This window comes from Molossus molossus, unplaced genomic scaffold (genome assembly GCF_014108415.1).
Source record: "Molossus molossus isolate mMolMol1 unplaced genomic scaffold, mMolMol1.p scaffold_m16_p_20, whole genome shotgun sequence".
In the NCBI taxonomy this organism is placed as follows: Eukaryota; Metazoa; Chordata; class Mammalia; order Chiroptera; family Molossidae; genus Molossus; species Molossus molossus.
The window spans coordinates 5,809,899-5,822,931 of NW_023425356.1; the positions used below are offsets into that span (position 1 = coordinate 5,809,899).

Sequence of the window (13,033 nt, forward strand, 5' to 3'; positions counted from 1 at the left end):
CACAGATACTGTTCTGGGCTGGGAGTCATGGCTACAACCCCTGCCGACTTTTAACTGTTTCATAAAAATCTAAAATAAAAAGTGTACTTACTAGTCATACTGCTTTCCTACTTCGAGTTAAATTTAGGTATTTAGTACATTTAGAAATTTTGTTTTTACTGTTAGCATTTTTCTCTGTTTTTCTGTCTCAGTAGTGATGGAAAAGTCTCTCCAGCTCTGCAGACGTAACTAGTTAAGAACGTTCGCTCACGTGTGAATGAAGTTTCCTTCTGTATAGCTGAGAAATCTTAGTTGCATAAAAATACACCTCGGGGTTTTCCAACTACACTTTACCTTATAAAATGGTAGCTGTGATCAGTTCTACTCCGCAACCTCCTCCTCTCGAACCAGAGGCCGCGCCAGGGCCTGGGGGACGGAGGCACCGCCCCGCGGACCCTCCGCCGCGCCGACCCGACGGGGGCGGCCACTCTGTCTTCACAGAACCTGGTCACACTTACAGCAGCGCCGCCACCCCATCCAGTGCCCTGCACAGAGGCATGCCCCGTCAGGTGACGTTTCTTCATGCACTAGGGAACAGGTCCTCAGTGAGCCCCAGATGGCTGGCCAGCATTTCCTTCACCGGACCCGTGCGGCCAGGCTGGTGGAGCCGGCAGACTCGCGGGCTTGCGCTGTGCCTGGAACGGAGTCTGGGGCACGAGGTTTGCGTGTCAGTTTTCACCATCGCAAGTCTTTCCATTGGCGAACAAAGACCCACTTCTTTCTTTCTAGACACTTAAAAATAGGAATCGATGTCTGTGTAACTTTATGTAGCTAGTATTAGAGGCAGAAATGTCATTGTGAGGTTGCTATTAAATAAGTCCTAGTTAATGGTGCCATAAAGCATTTCTGAAATTATTTCAATTTATATTTTTGGAAGGAAAGAGTTAACAGTGGGTCTGTAAGTCTTTTCTCCTTCTAAATGTTGATTGATGGATCCTACTGGGTGGAAAATGAATGAGGGTCCTGTGGGGGTGGCTATGTGCTGATTACTGAAACTGCAGGGCATATTTCTGAAAGATGTTACATTGTGAATAACCCTGCAATCTCTGGATCGTTGGGCTTCAGCTGCACTAAGGAATCATTAGTAACATCACCAATACAGGGGTACGGGATGAGCCAAGCATTCACTTCGAGAGACCCTAAAACCTATGGAATTCACCCTCTGGACAGCCAAGCACGTGCTGGCCAGAGGGGCCCTGCAGAGCTGCTGATGCCCTTGGGACTCCTGGTTATTCATGTAGCAGCTGCTGCTCCTTTTCTGTGTCCTTTGTGAATCATTCCTGGAGCCAGTATTTTGTGAGGCTCTTTGCTGATTTGGGCATCCATGATCATGCCATTTACATTGTGTTTCATTGTTTTAAAATGAAATGTTTATAAAAGTTCTGTGAGGTAGGTAGCATGTGTGTTCTTAGCACCGTTTTAGAAAGAAATTTCTGCTCTGCTCATGACACAGTAGTAGGAATTTAGAGCTGGAAACTATGCCCTTAGCTCTTATAGAGATATATCAGTGTGCTAGGCCTCGGTGTCCTCATTTATTTTGTGATTATCCAGTATGCAGAGGACTTTTACCGTGACACCAATAAAGCTTAGCTTTGAGATCCTTCTCTTTCATGGGCTCCACCTGAAACCTTGTGAGAGGTCCTAGAAATATGGTCACATCGTCATATGATTGGGAAAATTCGCCAGAGTGAGATTATTTAACCATGATCAGTGAAGAATATTATTTCCCACTGCATCTTCTCTGTGGTATCTTCGCTCTGCTGACTGGTGCGGAAGAAGCCAGCAAGGAGGAAATGTGATTTATTTATGGGGCTTCGTGGAATGTATTTACCTGGTGCGGTATAATTATATGGTTTGCAGTTAATATTTATGGATAATGAATGCCAGTAATCCTAGTACAGAAATGGTCTTCTAGAACAATCCCTTCGCCCACTGTGTTGTGATAACGAAAAGGCATGAGGGCAGAGTTTGTGCCATGGTGTGTGTGTGTGGTTTGGGGCCCAGAACCTGAACCCGAACCCTACTGTATGAAACACACGAAATCAGTCTGTGGAGAATGCTCACAAATTTATAGTGAGCATAAGAAAGAAGTATAACAGAGCTTTGCCTAATTTTAAAATGACCTAGCCCGGCTATTGTGGCTCAGTTGGTTGGGTGTCATGCCAGGCACCAAGAGGTCACCAGTTTGATTCCTGGCCAGGGCACATGCCCAGGCTTCAGGCTTGATCCTCAGTAGGGGGCATGCAGGAGGCAGCGATTGATGTTTCTCCCTCTCTCCCCCTCCCTTCCTCTTTCTCCAGAGTCAATTAAAAAATTATATTAAAAAATACTTATAAAATGGACCTAAAAACTTAAAAATACTTACCAAAAACAAGATGTGACCCTGAGACATCTCTAAGCTATTGATAATAAAAACTATTTTAATCTGATACACTAGAAAAAACATTCTTTCTATAGAAAATTTAATTATAAAATTCTCACATGAAGAGGCATTCAGAGATTGCAGTCACAAGTAAATAAAACACATGGGATAAAAGTATTGCAGTGGTACTTCACAGAACTAATAAGAACATTGATATTTTCCAGGATTTTCTGACTATTTTTGGTATTGGTCCCTTTTTTAAATTATTAACTTTCTGTAATATCTTCACTCATTTTTAATAGTAATTTCTGTCTTATTTTATATTGGTAATGTATATTGGTAATTATTTTTCTTAAAGAGAGACCACATTTTATGTACATCTGGTTCAGAAATCACCCAAGCAATAAAGTCAGTATTATTATTCATGGTTTACACATGAATAACTTATACATAAAATGTGCTTTTCCAATTCCACTGAGCTCCCTTTTGTCTGGATTAAATCAATTAAAAGGGAGAAAAAATGTTTGATTCTATCCAGAAAAGCGCATCCATGCCCAGAGGGTTAGGGGAGGACAAGGGACTCGGCTGTCGTTCTTTGACTCTCCTGAGTGGCCAATCTGAAGCTATTTTGCTGAAATGGACAAACGGTACCACTTTCCTAATGCAGACCAGTATGCAGAGTATTCTCTCTCATTGCTCTCATTTATTTTATTTATTTGTTTTAAGTATATTTTTATTGATTTTTAGAGAGAGAGGAAGGGAGAGGAAGAGAAAGGAACATCAATGTGAGAGAGAACCGCTGATCAGCTGCCTCCTGCACACCCCCTTCTGAGGACTGAGCCCACAACCCGGGCGCGTGCCCTGACTGGGAATCAAACTGGCGACCTCTGGTGCATGGGTCGATGCTCAACCACTGAGCCACACTGGCTGGACTATTGCTATCATTTATTAAAGTAAATTGTCTGATGTATGGAACCCCTTGTTCATGAACAATATTATTTTATGTATGATTTCGAGACTCTCTTTCAAATAAAATGTTCTGGAAATACTTCTAATGCTGAAATTATGCACCTATGTTTGAGACTTTGTAAAATGCTTAATGATGAAAAATGCCTTCTTGAAACTTTAAATAACCAATTTTTATTTTGCAAAAATGTAAAACAATTCTAACCTGGATGGTCAACAGACAGAATCGAAAGCCTTTTCTGCAGTAGAGAGCAATTTGGGACCTATTTAAGAAAGAGAATGACCAACCCAGGTAGACAAGACTTGAGTTTATTTATACGATTCATATCTCCCTTCTTGAAAGGACATTTACAAACTTAATTTCAAAAATAAAAGAACTTCTGAATGACAAATGTTCACGTTTTAAGGTCAACATTACAGGTATGCTCTTTTGTGATAAATTATCAGTTGAAAATGATCCAGTGAAATCTGGTATCAATTAATTTAACACTTCATATAAGAAATAATAAAACATTTATTTTCAAGTCTTACATATATTACTTAAAATAGATACAAAGTTCAATTTGTAATTTTTAAATTTTACTGCTATTTCAAGCTACCCAAAAGAAAATACCTTAGTGGGAAAAAAATGTTGTGATTACTTTTAATAAGTATGACTTTTAAAACAAGCACTGTTAGTAACAGCCTACCATATGGTACTTATCAATTAGGTAGGTCAAATAATGTATGATATTATCTTGAAAGAAAAGTAATAATATTTGTTGGGCAAGTGCAGGAAAAATAATTTTTGGAGACTACTATAATATGCAACTTGGAATCCAATTCAAGAAGTTGATTGTTTAAAAAGTATAACATTGAACATATTCATAAATTATTGTTTTGCTTCCAACTTTTAATATTAACCTGCATGATAGAAGCACACTGAATACAAGAAATGAGATAAGGTAGTAACAAAATTGTACATCTGATTGATGGAGGCATCCGTTTTTTAAAAACAGCTTCTCATACACATTTTCCTGTCCAAAAATATAAACTTGCTTATTTTCCATATATACAAGTAGCCTGTGAAATCCTGGATTCTGAAAAGAAAAAAGTTGAGGTATAGCACTGAATAAAGCATCAAAGTGCATATATTTGGCGGAAAGTCATCAAAGTTACTGTCAGGGGAGAAGAGATGATCTGAGTGTTGCTTCCAGAAAGTCTTCCAGGGTTTGCCCTCTGAGAAATTTGTTGGCGGCATCGAATAACTGAACTCTTCAACGTCAATATATACAAAGGCATTTTATTATTAATCAAAGAAAGGGAATTAGAGTCATCAGAAATTACAACTTTATTTTTTTCATAATACATATATTTATTGCCATCATAGTTCTGCAATTATCATAAACTTAGAATCGGATGGAATTCAGAGACACGTGCTAGTTTTGAAACGGACACATAGATAACAGTATAGAACTGTACATAAAATAATTACAATTTATTAAACACACTGTTTTAGCACATCCTTCATGGATGGAAATGAGCACCATATCTTTTATGAATATATATTTTTCTTTCTCTCTCTCTTTTTTTTTTTTCTACAGCACCAAAGAAATCCAAATAGGAAAAGGAGAGGTGAAAATTGGGAATCAAGAATAAGGCTTGTTTCCATCTCAGCCACACTATCTTTTTTTTTTTTTTTTTAATAATTATCAAAGCTTCTGCCCCCACAAGGGCAGCAGTACTTCCTAACTGGTACATACATACGTAACAAGGTGTTTTCTATGCCATCCTTACGCAAAACTCGCACGTGGCATTGAATGGGTGGGTGGCACCAGGGTCTACTTTCTGTTGATTTCATATGTTGTTTGACCTAATCTTAGCCCAGAAAACAAACAGGACCAACTTCAAATCCAAACTTCTGATTCTGATCACCAAAGTCATTAATCATTACATCAACGATAGGCACTTGGTCAATTTTCGGTGTATTGATTTCAATCACAGTCTTTTCATAGCCTTTTCTGGACTGTAAAGTGAAGCAGAAATTGAAAAAGTTACGCAATCATTTCATAGTTTTAACATATGTTATTTTTTTCTTAAGCCTCTGAGTGGAGGTGGGAAGAAAGAAGAAAGCGGAAGCACCGATTTGCCGTTATCAAGGTAATAATGAGCTCTCCTTGTTATCACTGATGCCAGGAATGGCTTTGGATTCTGAATACTGACAATGACGTACCATAGTCAGCTGTGATTACCCAATCATCACACTCTGATCTAGTGCACAGTTGGAGTGAATCTTACTGAATTGATAAATACAGTTTAATAAGAAAACTGATATTGGTATTGGGTTATATGCCTACATAAATAATATATCCTTATATTATAATAATAATTAAGATAGATATAGTCAAATTTTCTTAAGAAAAATTTGAATATAGGATTATAAGGCAAGAGGTCAAAAGTCAAAGCATCTCTGCTAGTAGATATGAATTTTGTGAGCAATGATACATACATTTTACTGGAAAATCCCACACACCAGCTACTGCTCGTGCTGGGATTTCGCTTGCTTGGCCAGGTGCACCTGTTCACCTCGCTGAAGGCACGCACCTGCTGCTCGTAACAGTGGCTTCTCTGCCTCATCAGCGAAAACACTAGGCTTTTTAGGGTGGTCTATGGGACAGTTTCTTACATGGAATTCCCACATGTGTGAAAAAGGTAGTTCCAGAAGGTAAAAACAAGAAAATGGTAGTAGCTGTCTAAACTGGTGTATGTAGTACCAATCAACAAGCCCCTCATAAAAAATATGGGGGTAAGAAGGATCTATGGTCTAAATGGTATAATGGTGATTCCTTTATCTGTCATTTTAGAATCATGAAATAAGACTTTTGAAAAAAAAATTATTTCAAGAATAAGTGCCACAGTATTCAAATATCAGGAATAGTTCCATAAAAATAATAACACAATCCAAGATTACCTTCTGTTACGGCTTTAAAAATGTGAATATCACATGATCTCATTTAAACATAAAATCTAATGAACAAAGTAAACTGATGAATAAAAATAGAATCAGAGGCATGGAGACATGGAACAGACTGATGAACCTTGGAGGGAAGGCGGGGTGGAAAGAGATTAACCAAAGAATGTATATGCATGTGTGCATCGCCCGTGGACACAGACAACAGGGTGGTGAAGGCCAGGGATGGGGTGGGAACCAGACGGAGGGAGGCGATGGGGGGAAGAAAGGAGTGACATCTGTAATACTCTCTACAATAAAGTTTAAAAATGTGTCTGTATGTTTCAGAGTTCCTGTGTGTGTGTGTGTGTGTGTGTGTGTATGAGTGGTTTCTAATATATATATATTTCAACGTGTCAGTGTTCAGCATCAAATATCAACTGCATTTCACAGGCGACACTGGACACAGGGCCACATGGACGGTTCGCTCTGCCGCTGCCCTGCGCACGGAGGCTGGCTGAAGTCATACTCACCGCACAGCCGTCATGCAGCGCCCGGATGTGAGGGCTGTTGTCCTGGGACATCTCCTCGTCATTTGAGCCCAGGAACCGCAGGGCTTTGCCGTAACTCCCCGAGGCCACGTCGTACCAGGCTGCGGACTGGTGGCAGTGGTAGGTGAAGTTCTGCCGGGCAGAGGCCGTCAGCAGCTTCAGGAAGGTCATCTGCACCATGTTGATGGAATTGCCTTCCGCATCCAAATAGGACAGCTGGGAATGCAAAATGAAAGAAAGCAAGAGTCACGTCAAGACTCTTCTCTTCCAGGTTCTAACAGGAGAACGTCCCTGTTGACAGGGCACTGTGACTCCATGAGCATGTGGCTGGGTCAGCAGACCCATTTCGCTGCACGCAGGGGACAGGAGAGCCAGAGGCTGGCGTCCATGAAGTCAGGGTGCGCGCCCCCCTGAGTTCCTGCAAGCATGACTTAGCTGTGAAAAAGTCACTTTATGTCTATGCTTCAGTTTCCTCATCAGTAAAAATGGAAAGAAAAGAGAAAGGGTTTGTTTCCAAGAAACCTTCCCTTGCATTTGTGTATCTTTTCTAATAGGTAAAATAGTAAAACATTGAAAACTGAGGAATCTCAGCACCACAGAAAAGTTAACTATTTTTATGTTGTTTGATTTCACCTACTCTTTAAAGATGTCACAAATGTTTTAAACATGTTCCTGCCTTTTTCGTGTGGGGGCCATTGTCCTCTCAGGAATTTTCAGTCTTTAGTTTTCAGCACGGACCTGCCGCTTGTCCATTCTTAGCTGATGCGCTTGATCATGACGTGTCCCCCGCACAGCACCAGGCCCGGGGCCGTGCCAGTGTATGCGGTTGTCAGTGATATTCACTTTGTGTTTAGAACAGGAAAATAGTCTTAATTGCAAAGTATTAAAAACTGTCTCTTTTATCAAGTTTATAAATTGTTTTACAGGGTATTATCAAGACATCTGGGCTTAGCTGAGACATCAACTTAGATTCTTTTTAAAATTAAGTAAGAAATTCACCCAGATTATGTTGACTCGAAATGAAGAACAAAAAATAAATGAGGTTCCAGGCAGAGAGAAGGTGAAATAGTCAAAGATACTAAAAAGATCTAGTCTCTACACCTGGCATTGCTAACAGAATCCATTGTGATGATGTCTAGCTCAGGTACTTAATAACATGTGCCTGATAATATTTTATTTTATTGATAATATTGTTTTAGTAGATCTAGTATTCTTCCATTTATTTTGATAGAAAAACGTGAGACTTCACTAGAGCCTATGCTATAGTAGATGGGTATAACGAAGGAACCCTGTTCGGTGTCACTTGGACTGCCACAGTCACTGTCAAGAGACATGTAATGTGAGCTTCATTTACTAAGTTCAAGATAAACCATTTCATGTTGCCATAATAACATACCAGTTTTCCTCTCTTAAATTCACTAAACCAGCTTCCTGGTTTTTCCTTTGGCCATGATGAAATTCTTACCTGTTGCAAAAAAGCAGGAAAATCAATAGGTAAACATTATGAACAGTAATACTTGTGTATATATCAGTAATTTTCAGTAAGACTAAGACGCTAAAGAGCTTTTCAAATGGTCTACTCTGGATTACACAAAATGACATAAAAAGCAAAATTTGAGATGGATCCTGTGAATTCCCATTTAGTGAAGACTGAGTCATTTTCTTCCTGTTTCCTTTCATGCCTAGAAAGAAGGGGGATGATCCGTAAAGGCATGCTAAGGGCTGCAGGGGACGCTGCTGGAACTCTTAAGTGACCCTTTGTGAAGGAAACCCTCACAATGCCATTTGGATCAGCCATCTGGCAGGTAACATCAGCATTCTACAGCCAAGGTAGGTGTCCCGAGATTATCCACCAGCCACTGAGTGTGGGTTGGTATGGAAGAGTCCCTGCCATTCCCTGCTGGGAAGAATGTTTAGCATCTTTTACAGGTCTGCATTCAATTTGTTGCTTTGCAAATATCAGTGGTATATAAGGGTCTGGAAGGTCTCCCTGTAGGGAATTTGAGTCATCAATGCAAGGGGAAGCATTTTCCGTTTTTCCACAGGTCTTTGGCGGATAGGGGAGCTTTATTATGCTTCACCACATGCCCAGGGTGGGCGGAAACCGAAGTTGCTTTGTCTCTCACCTCTACCCCCATCTTTTACTTCTCTCTGAACATAAAGCTACTTGTTTTGACTTAAGGAATTTTTGTGCCTCTGTAGACCCATACCACTTACTAAGAAAAATGTAATTTATTCAAAAAACATAAATAAAGACAAGATTTCCCACCCGTATAATGTTTGGAGACTATAATTATGCCAGTGAAGAATCTTTCCTTATATTAATAATTAGCCTTTAGTTTAAAGCTCAAACTCAAATATACTGATACTGCTAGGTGAAAAATCAAGAAATGAATTTAAGAGACTAAACATGTAAAGAGTACCCATGTGCATAGAATACCCTTCTTTTATGTAAAAAATTAATTCTTTATGAAATTGTGTCTTCAGCATAATATGCAGCTGTGCCTCCGCCATGGGGTGTGCAGCTGTGAGTGTGCTGTGAGTGTGCCATGGGGTGTGCAGCTCTGCGTCCACCATGGAGTGTGCAGCTGTGAGTGTGCTGTGAGTGTGCCATGGAGTGTGCAGCTGTGCGTCCGTCATAGGGTGTGGAGCTGTGGGTCCATCATGGGGTGTGCAGCTGTGCATCCGCCACGGGGTGTGGAGCTGTGTCCGCAACAGAGTGTGGAGCTGTGCGTCTGCCACGGGGTGAGGAGCTGTGGGTGTGCCATGGAGTGTGCAGCTGTGCATCCGCCATGGAGTGTGCAGCTGTGCATCCGCCATGGAGTGTGCAGCTGTGAGTGTGCCATGGGGTGTGCAGTTGTGTGTCCATCATGGGGTGTGCAGCTGTGAGTGTGCCATGGGGTGTACATCTGTGAGTGTGCCATGGGGTGTGCAGCTGTGAGTGAGCCATGGGGTGTACATCTGTGAGTGTGCCATGGGGTGTGCAGCTGTGAGTGTGACATGGGGTGTGGAGTTGTGAGTCCACCATGTGGTGAGGGGCATGAAGACTACAACACAGGCACTGAAATCTGAGGATCGGCTGGGCTGTCGTGGAAAGCTGTGGAATTTTAAAGAGCAAGCAGATGCAAAAAGAACACATGTGGCTAAAGAATAGAGGACAGAAGTATTTGTGAACTCCATACATCACTTGAGTGCCTTATTCATGTTTATGCAAGTGGAATGTTCTAATTAACCTGTAAGAAAAGCAGGTAAATGAAAATATGACAGTATAATTTTCTTATTTAGTACAATATTGCAAAAACATGGCAAGAACTGTCAACAGTCGCCAAAACAGACTGGTACTTACTCCCTCCGATTTTTTGTCTGGATAAATGCATGTCTCACCACCAGACGTGAAATTACAGTACACCTTGAAGGAGTCTCCTGAGCAACCTTGGTTAGGGTCAATCCAATATTCCCCTGTAGGGCGGAAAACACATGTCATGGACAAATACACGTAGGTCTAAAATCAAATGCATTAAATATCCACTTTTATTAGAAAGAGAACTAAGGTGCCCTGGTTGGTTCAGCTCAGTGGTTAGAGCGCTGGCCTGCGGTCCAGAGAGACCCGGGTTCGGTTCCCGCTAAGGGCACGTACCTCGGTTGCAGTTTGTCTCTGGCCCTGGTTGGGTCGTGCGGGTGGCAACCACTCGATGTGTCCCTTCACGTCGATGTTTCTCTCTCTCTCTCCCTCCTGCTCTATCTGAACAAAGAATGTAAAACTGTCCTCGGGTGAGGATGAAACAAATAAAAAAAAAAAAAAAAAGAAAGAAAGAACTAAGGTGAAATACATATTCATCGATCTTTTCCCCACAGGAATTTCTCTTATGTTTTTGGTCATCTTGGGGCATATGTCTGAATAGTGCAAGAGTGACCTTTGTCTTGCCTGCCTCAAAGCTGTGCACATGCCCCCGGCCCTCTGCCCGGGCACCTTCTCCATGTGTCGCCGGCTACTTTCAGGTTTCAATTTCCATGTCACCTCCTCACATATTAACATGCTGTTCATTTCACGTGTAATGAACTGCAAGCACACCGGAATTAGATCTGCTCAACCTTAAATCCCGTAAGTAGTACTGACTACTTAAGTCATCTGAGTATAATCGCCAATACATTGTTTCTTGGTTTATTCATTGATAACAATGGAAGAGATGATATAGTATGTACTTAGCCTCAAGGATTACATGTTAGCATTACTTTAGAGCAAAAATTTCTTCTTGTAGTAAATGATGTAGTCCTTTGAATGGGATCTTAAAGAAGCAGGTCAATTTTATATGTTTAAATGCAGTTTGCTATTGGTAAAAACACAAACTGTGTCCTGTGAATGGCCGTGTCTGTTTATCAGGTGTTAAGTGAGGAAATATGGCTAATAGTGGGAGTAACACAAAGTCATCATTTAAATAACTGGTTAACAATATGGCTTTAAAGAATTATTAGGAGACCTGGCTGGTTTGGCTCAGCGGTTACAGCGTCAGCCCGCGGTCCAGAGAGACCAGGGTTCAGTTCCTGCTAAGGGCACGTACCTCGGTTGCAGTTTGTCCCCAACCCTGGTTGGTTATGTGGGTGGCAGCCACTCAATGTGTCCCTTTCATATGGATGTCTTTTTCTCTCTCTCTCTCCCTCCCACTCTATCTGAACAAAAAATGGAAAAATGTCCTTGGTGAGGATAAAAAAAAATTATTAGGTGACAGAACTGAAATACACTGGATGATGACTTTGCCTTCCACCTACCATTTTTCATGCCGCTGCTTCATGTCAAATGTTGGTTTGAATTATGTCAAACTGGTTATGAACTGGTTATGAACCAGAACGTTTTAAAAGCTCCCCTGCTTAGTTCAGTACCAGAACTCTTGACATACAAATGCTGATCTGTTTTATCTTTTATCACTGCTATTTATAAACAGGGAAAACACTCTCACAGTCGATAAGCTTCTACTATATGTCAGGGAACCTCAAACATATCATTTAACAAAAACATTTATAATTTTTCTGTTTACATCATTAATAAGTTCACATCCAGAACACATTGAAATTCTCAGGAAAAATACATATGAGAAAGTAAAAATCATCCAAGATTTTACCAACCACAATAACCTCTCTTATCTTTGATATTTCTTATTGTTTTAGGAATATATAAGTTTGAATTATATGTTAAACATTATTTTTATTCATTAAATATTCTTTCAAATAACATAGCTTAATTACTAAGATACCTTTGTTCAATAAATTCAGTGTTCCATGTATACTATGTTCAATGTGTCTCTAATTTATTCCTCTCCTATTTCTACTGTCTCATCCATACATCAGGCCACCATGATCTCTTGCTGGATTAATCCAAAAGCTTGGTAACTAGACTCTTTTTCCATCAAACTTCCTTCCAAGTCACTTCAAGCCATTTTCTACTTTGCTCACTATTGTGCAGCCACGAGACTTTCAGTCCCTTGAAGGCACCAAGCTTCTTCAAGCCTGTTGTCCCATATCCTCCGTTGGGAATACCCTTTTGATTCTTTGCACGACTGGCTATCTCTTTAAGGTTTTAGCTTCAAAGTCACCTCCTCAAATATTAACGTTTTCTAATAAAAAATGGAATCATCCCTCAGTTTTCTAAATACCAGTTTTCCCATAGTGTGTTGGGACGAGCTATTATTGGTACTGAGGGCCTCCCACCTCCATCACTGGGTGATGACAGCTCAGGGCAGTGCGCCTCCTGTTTATCTGGGTCTCTGCCTGGCTGGCACCATTAAATGCATGATAAGTACATAAAATAACAAGTATTAATAAGTAATTAAAAATTAATAAAGGAGTTAAATGGAAACTGCAGGGAACTAGGGTCTAGTGAGCTTCCTTTCTTGAAGTTTACATGTTTTTTCCTTGACTGCTCAGGTTGTGACCAGTCACGTGCGGTTTCATAACTCCATCCACGCTGTCATCCCTTACATCTGAGTAGTTACACGCGAGTCCCTGAGTCAGCGAGGTCAGGAGTCTGTCGCTCTCTTCACAAACCACTGAATACTACTGAACTGAACACACCTTTTCTCAAATAGACACATTATAAATTCGAAAACCATGGGTATCAGTTTTCATAGAGCCGTTAGTTACTACCTGTGTTTTTATGTTAATGAGTTCTGGTCGGCCCACGGACCAGGGAGT

General features: G+C 40.6%; 1 protein-coding gene across 4 annotated transcripts in view; it reads right to left on the bottom strand.

The window, feature by feature from the left end:
- Positions 1-3,660: 3,660 nt before the first annotated feature.
- The window catches only part of COL11A1 (collagen type XI alpha 1 chain), a 180,275-nt gene continuing 170,902 nt past the window's right edge, over positions 3,661-13,033 (bottom strand). For all 4 annotated transcript variants that reach the window (XM_036272170.1, XM_036272168.1, XM_036272173.1 and 1 more), the window contains 4 exons: positions 10,194-10,306; positions 8,244-8,312; positions 6,830-7,063; positions 3,661-5,372 (listed from right to left, as the gene is read on the bottom strand). In XM_036272170.1, coding sequence (XP_036128063.1) covers positions 5,226-5,372; positions 6,830-7,063; positions 8,244-8,312; positions 10,194-10,306 — 563 coding nt within the window. In that variant the 3' untranslated portion in view covers positions 3,661-5,225. The remainder of the gene's footprint in view (positions 5,373-6,829; positions 7,064-8,243; positions 8,313-10,193; positions 10,307-13,033) is intronic.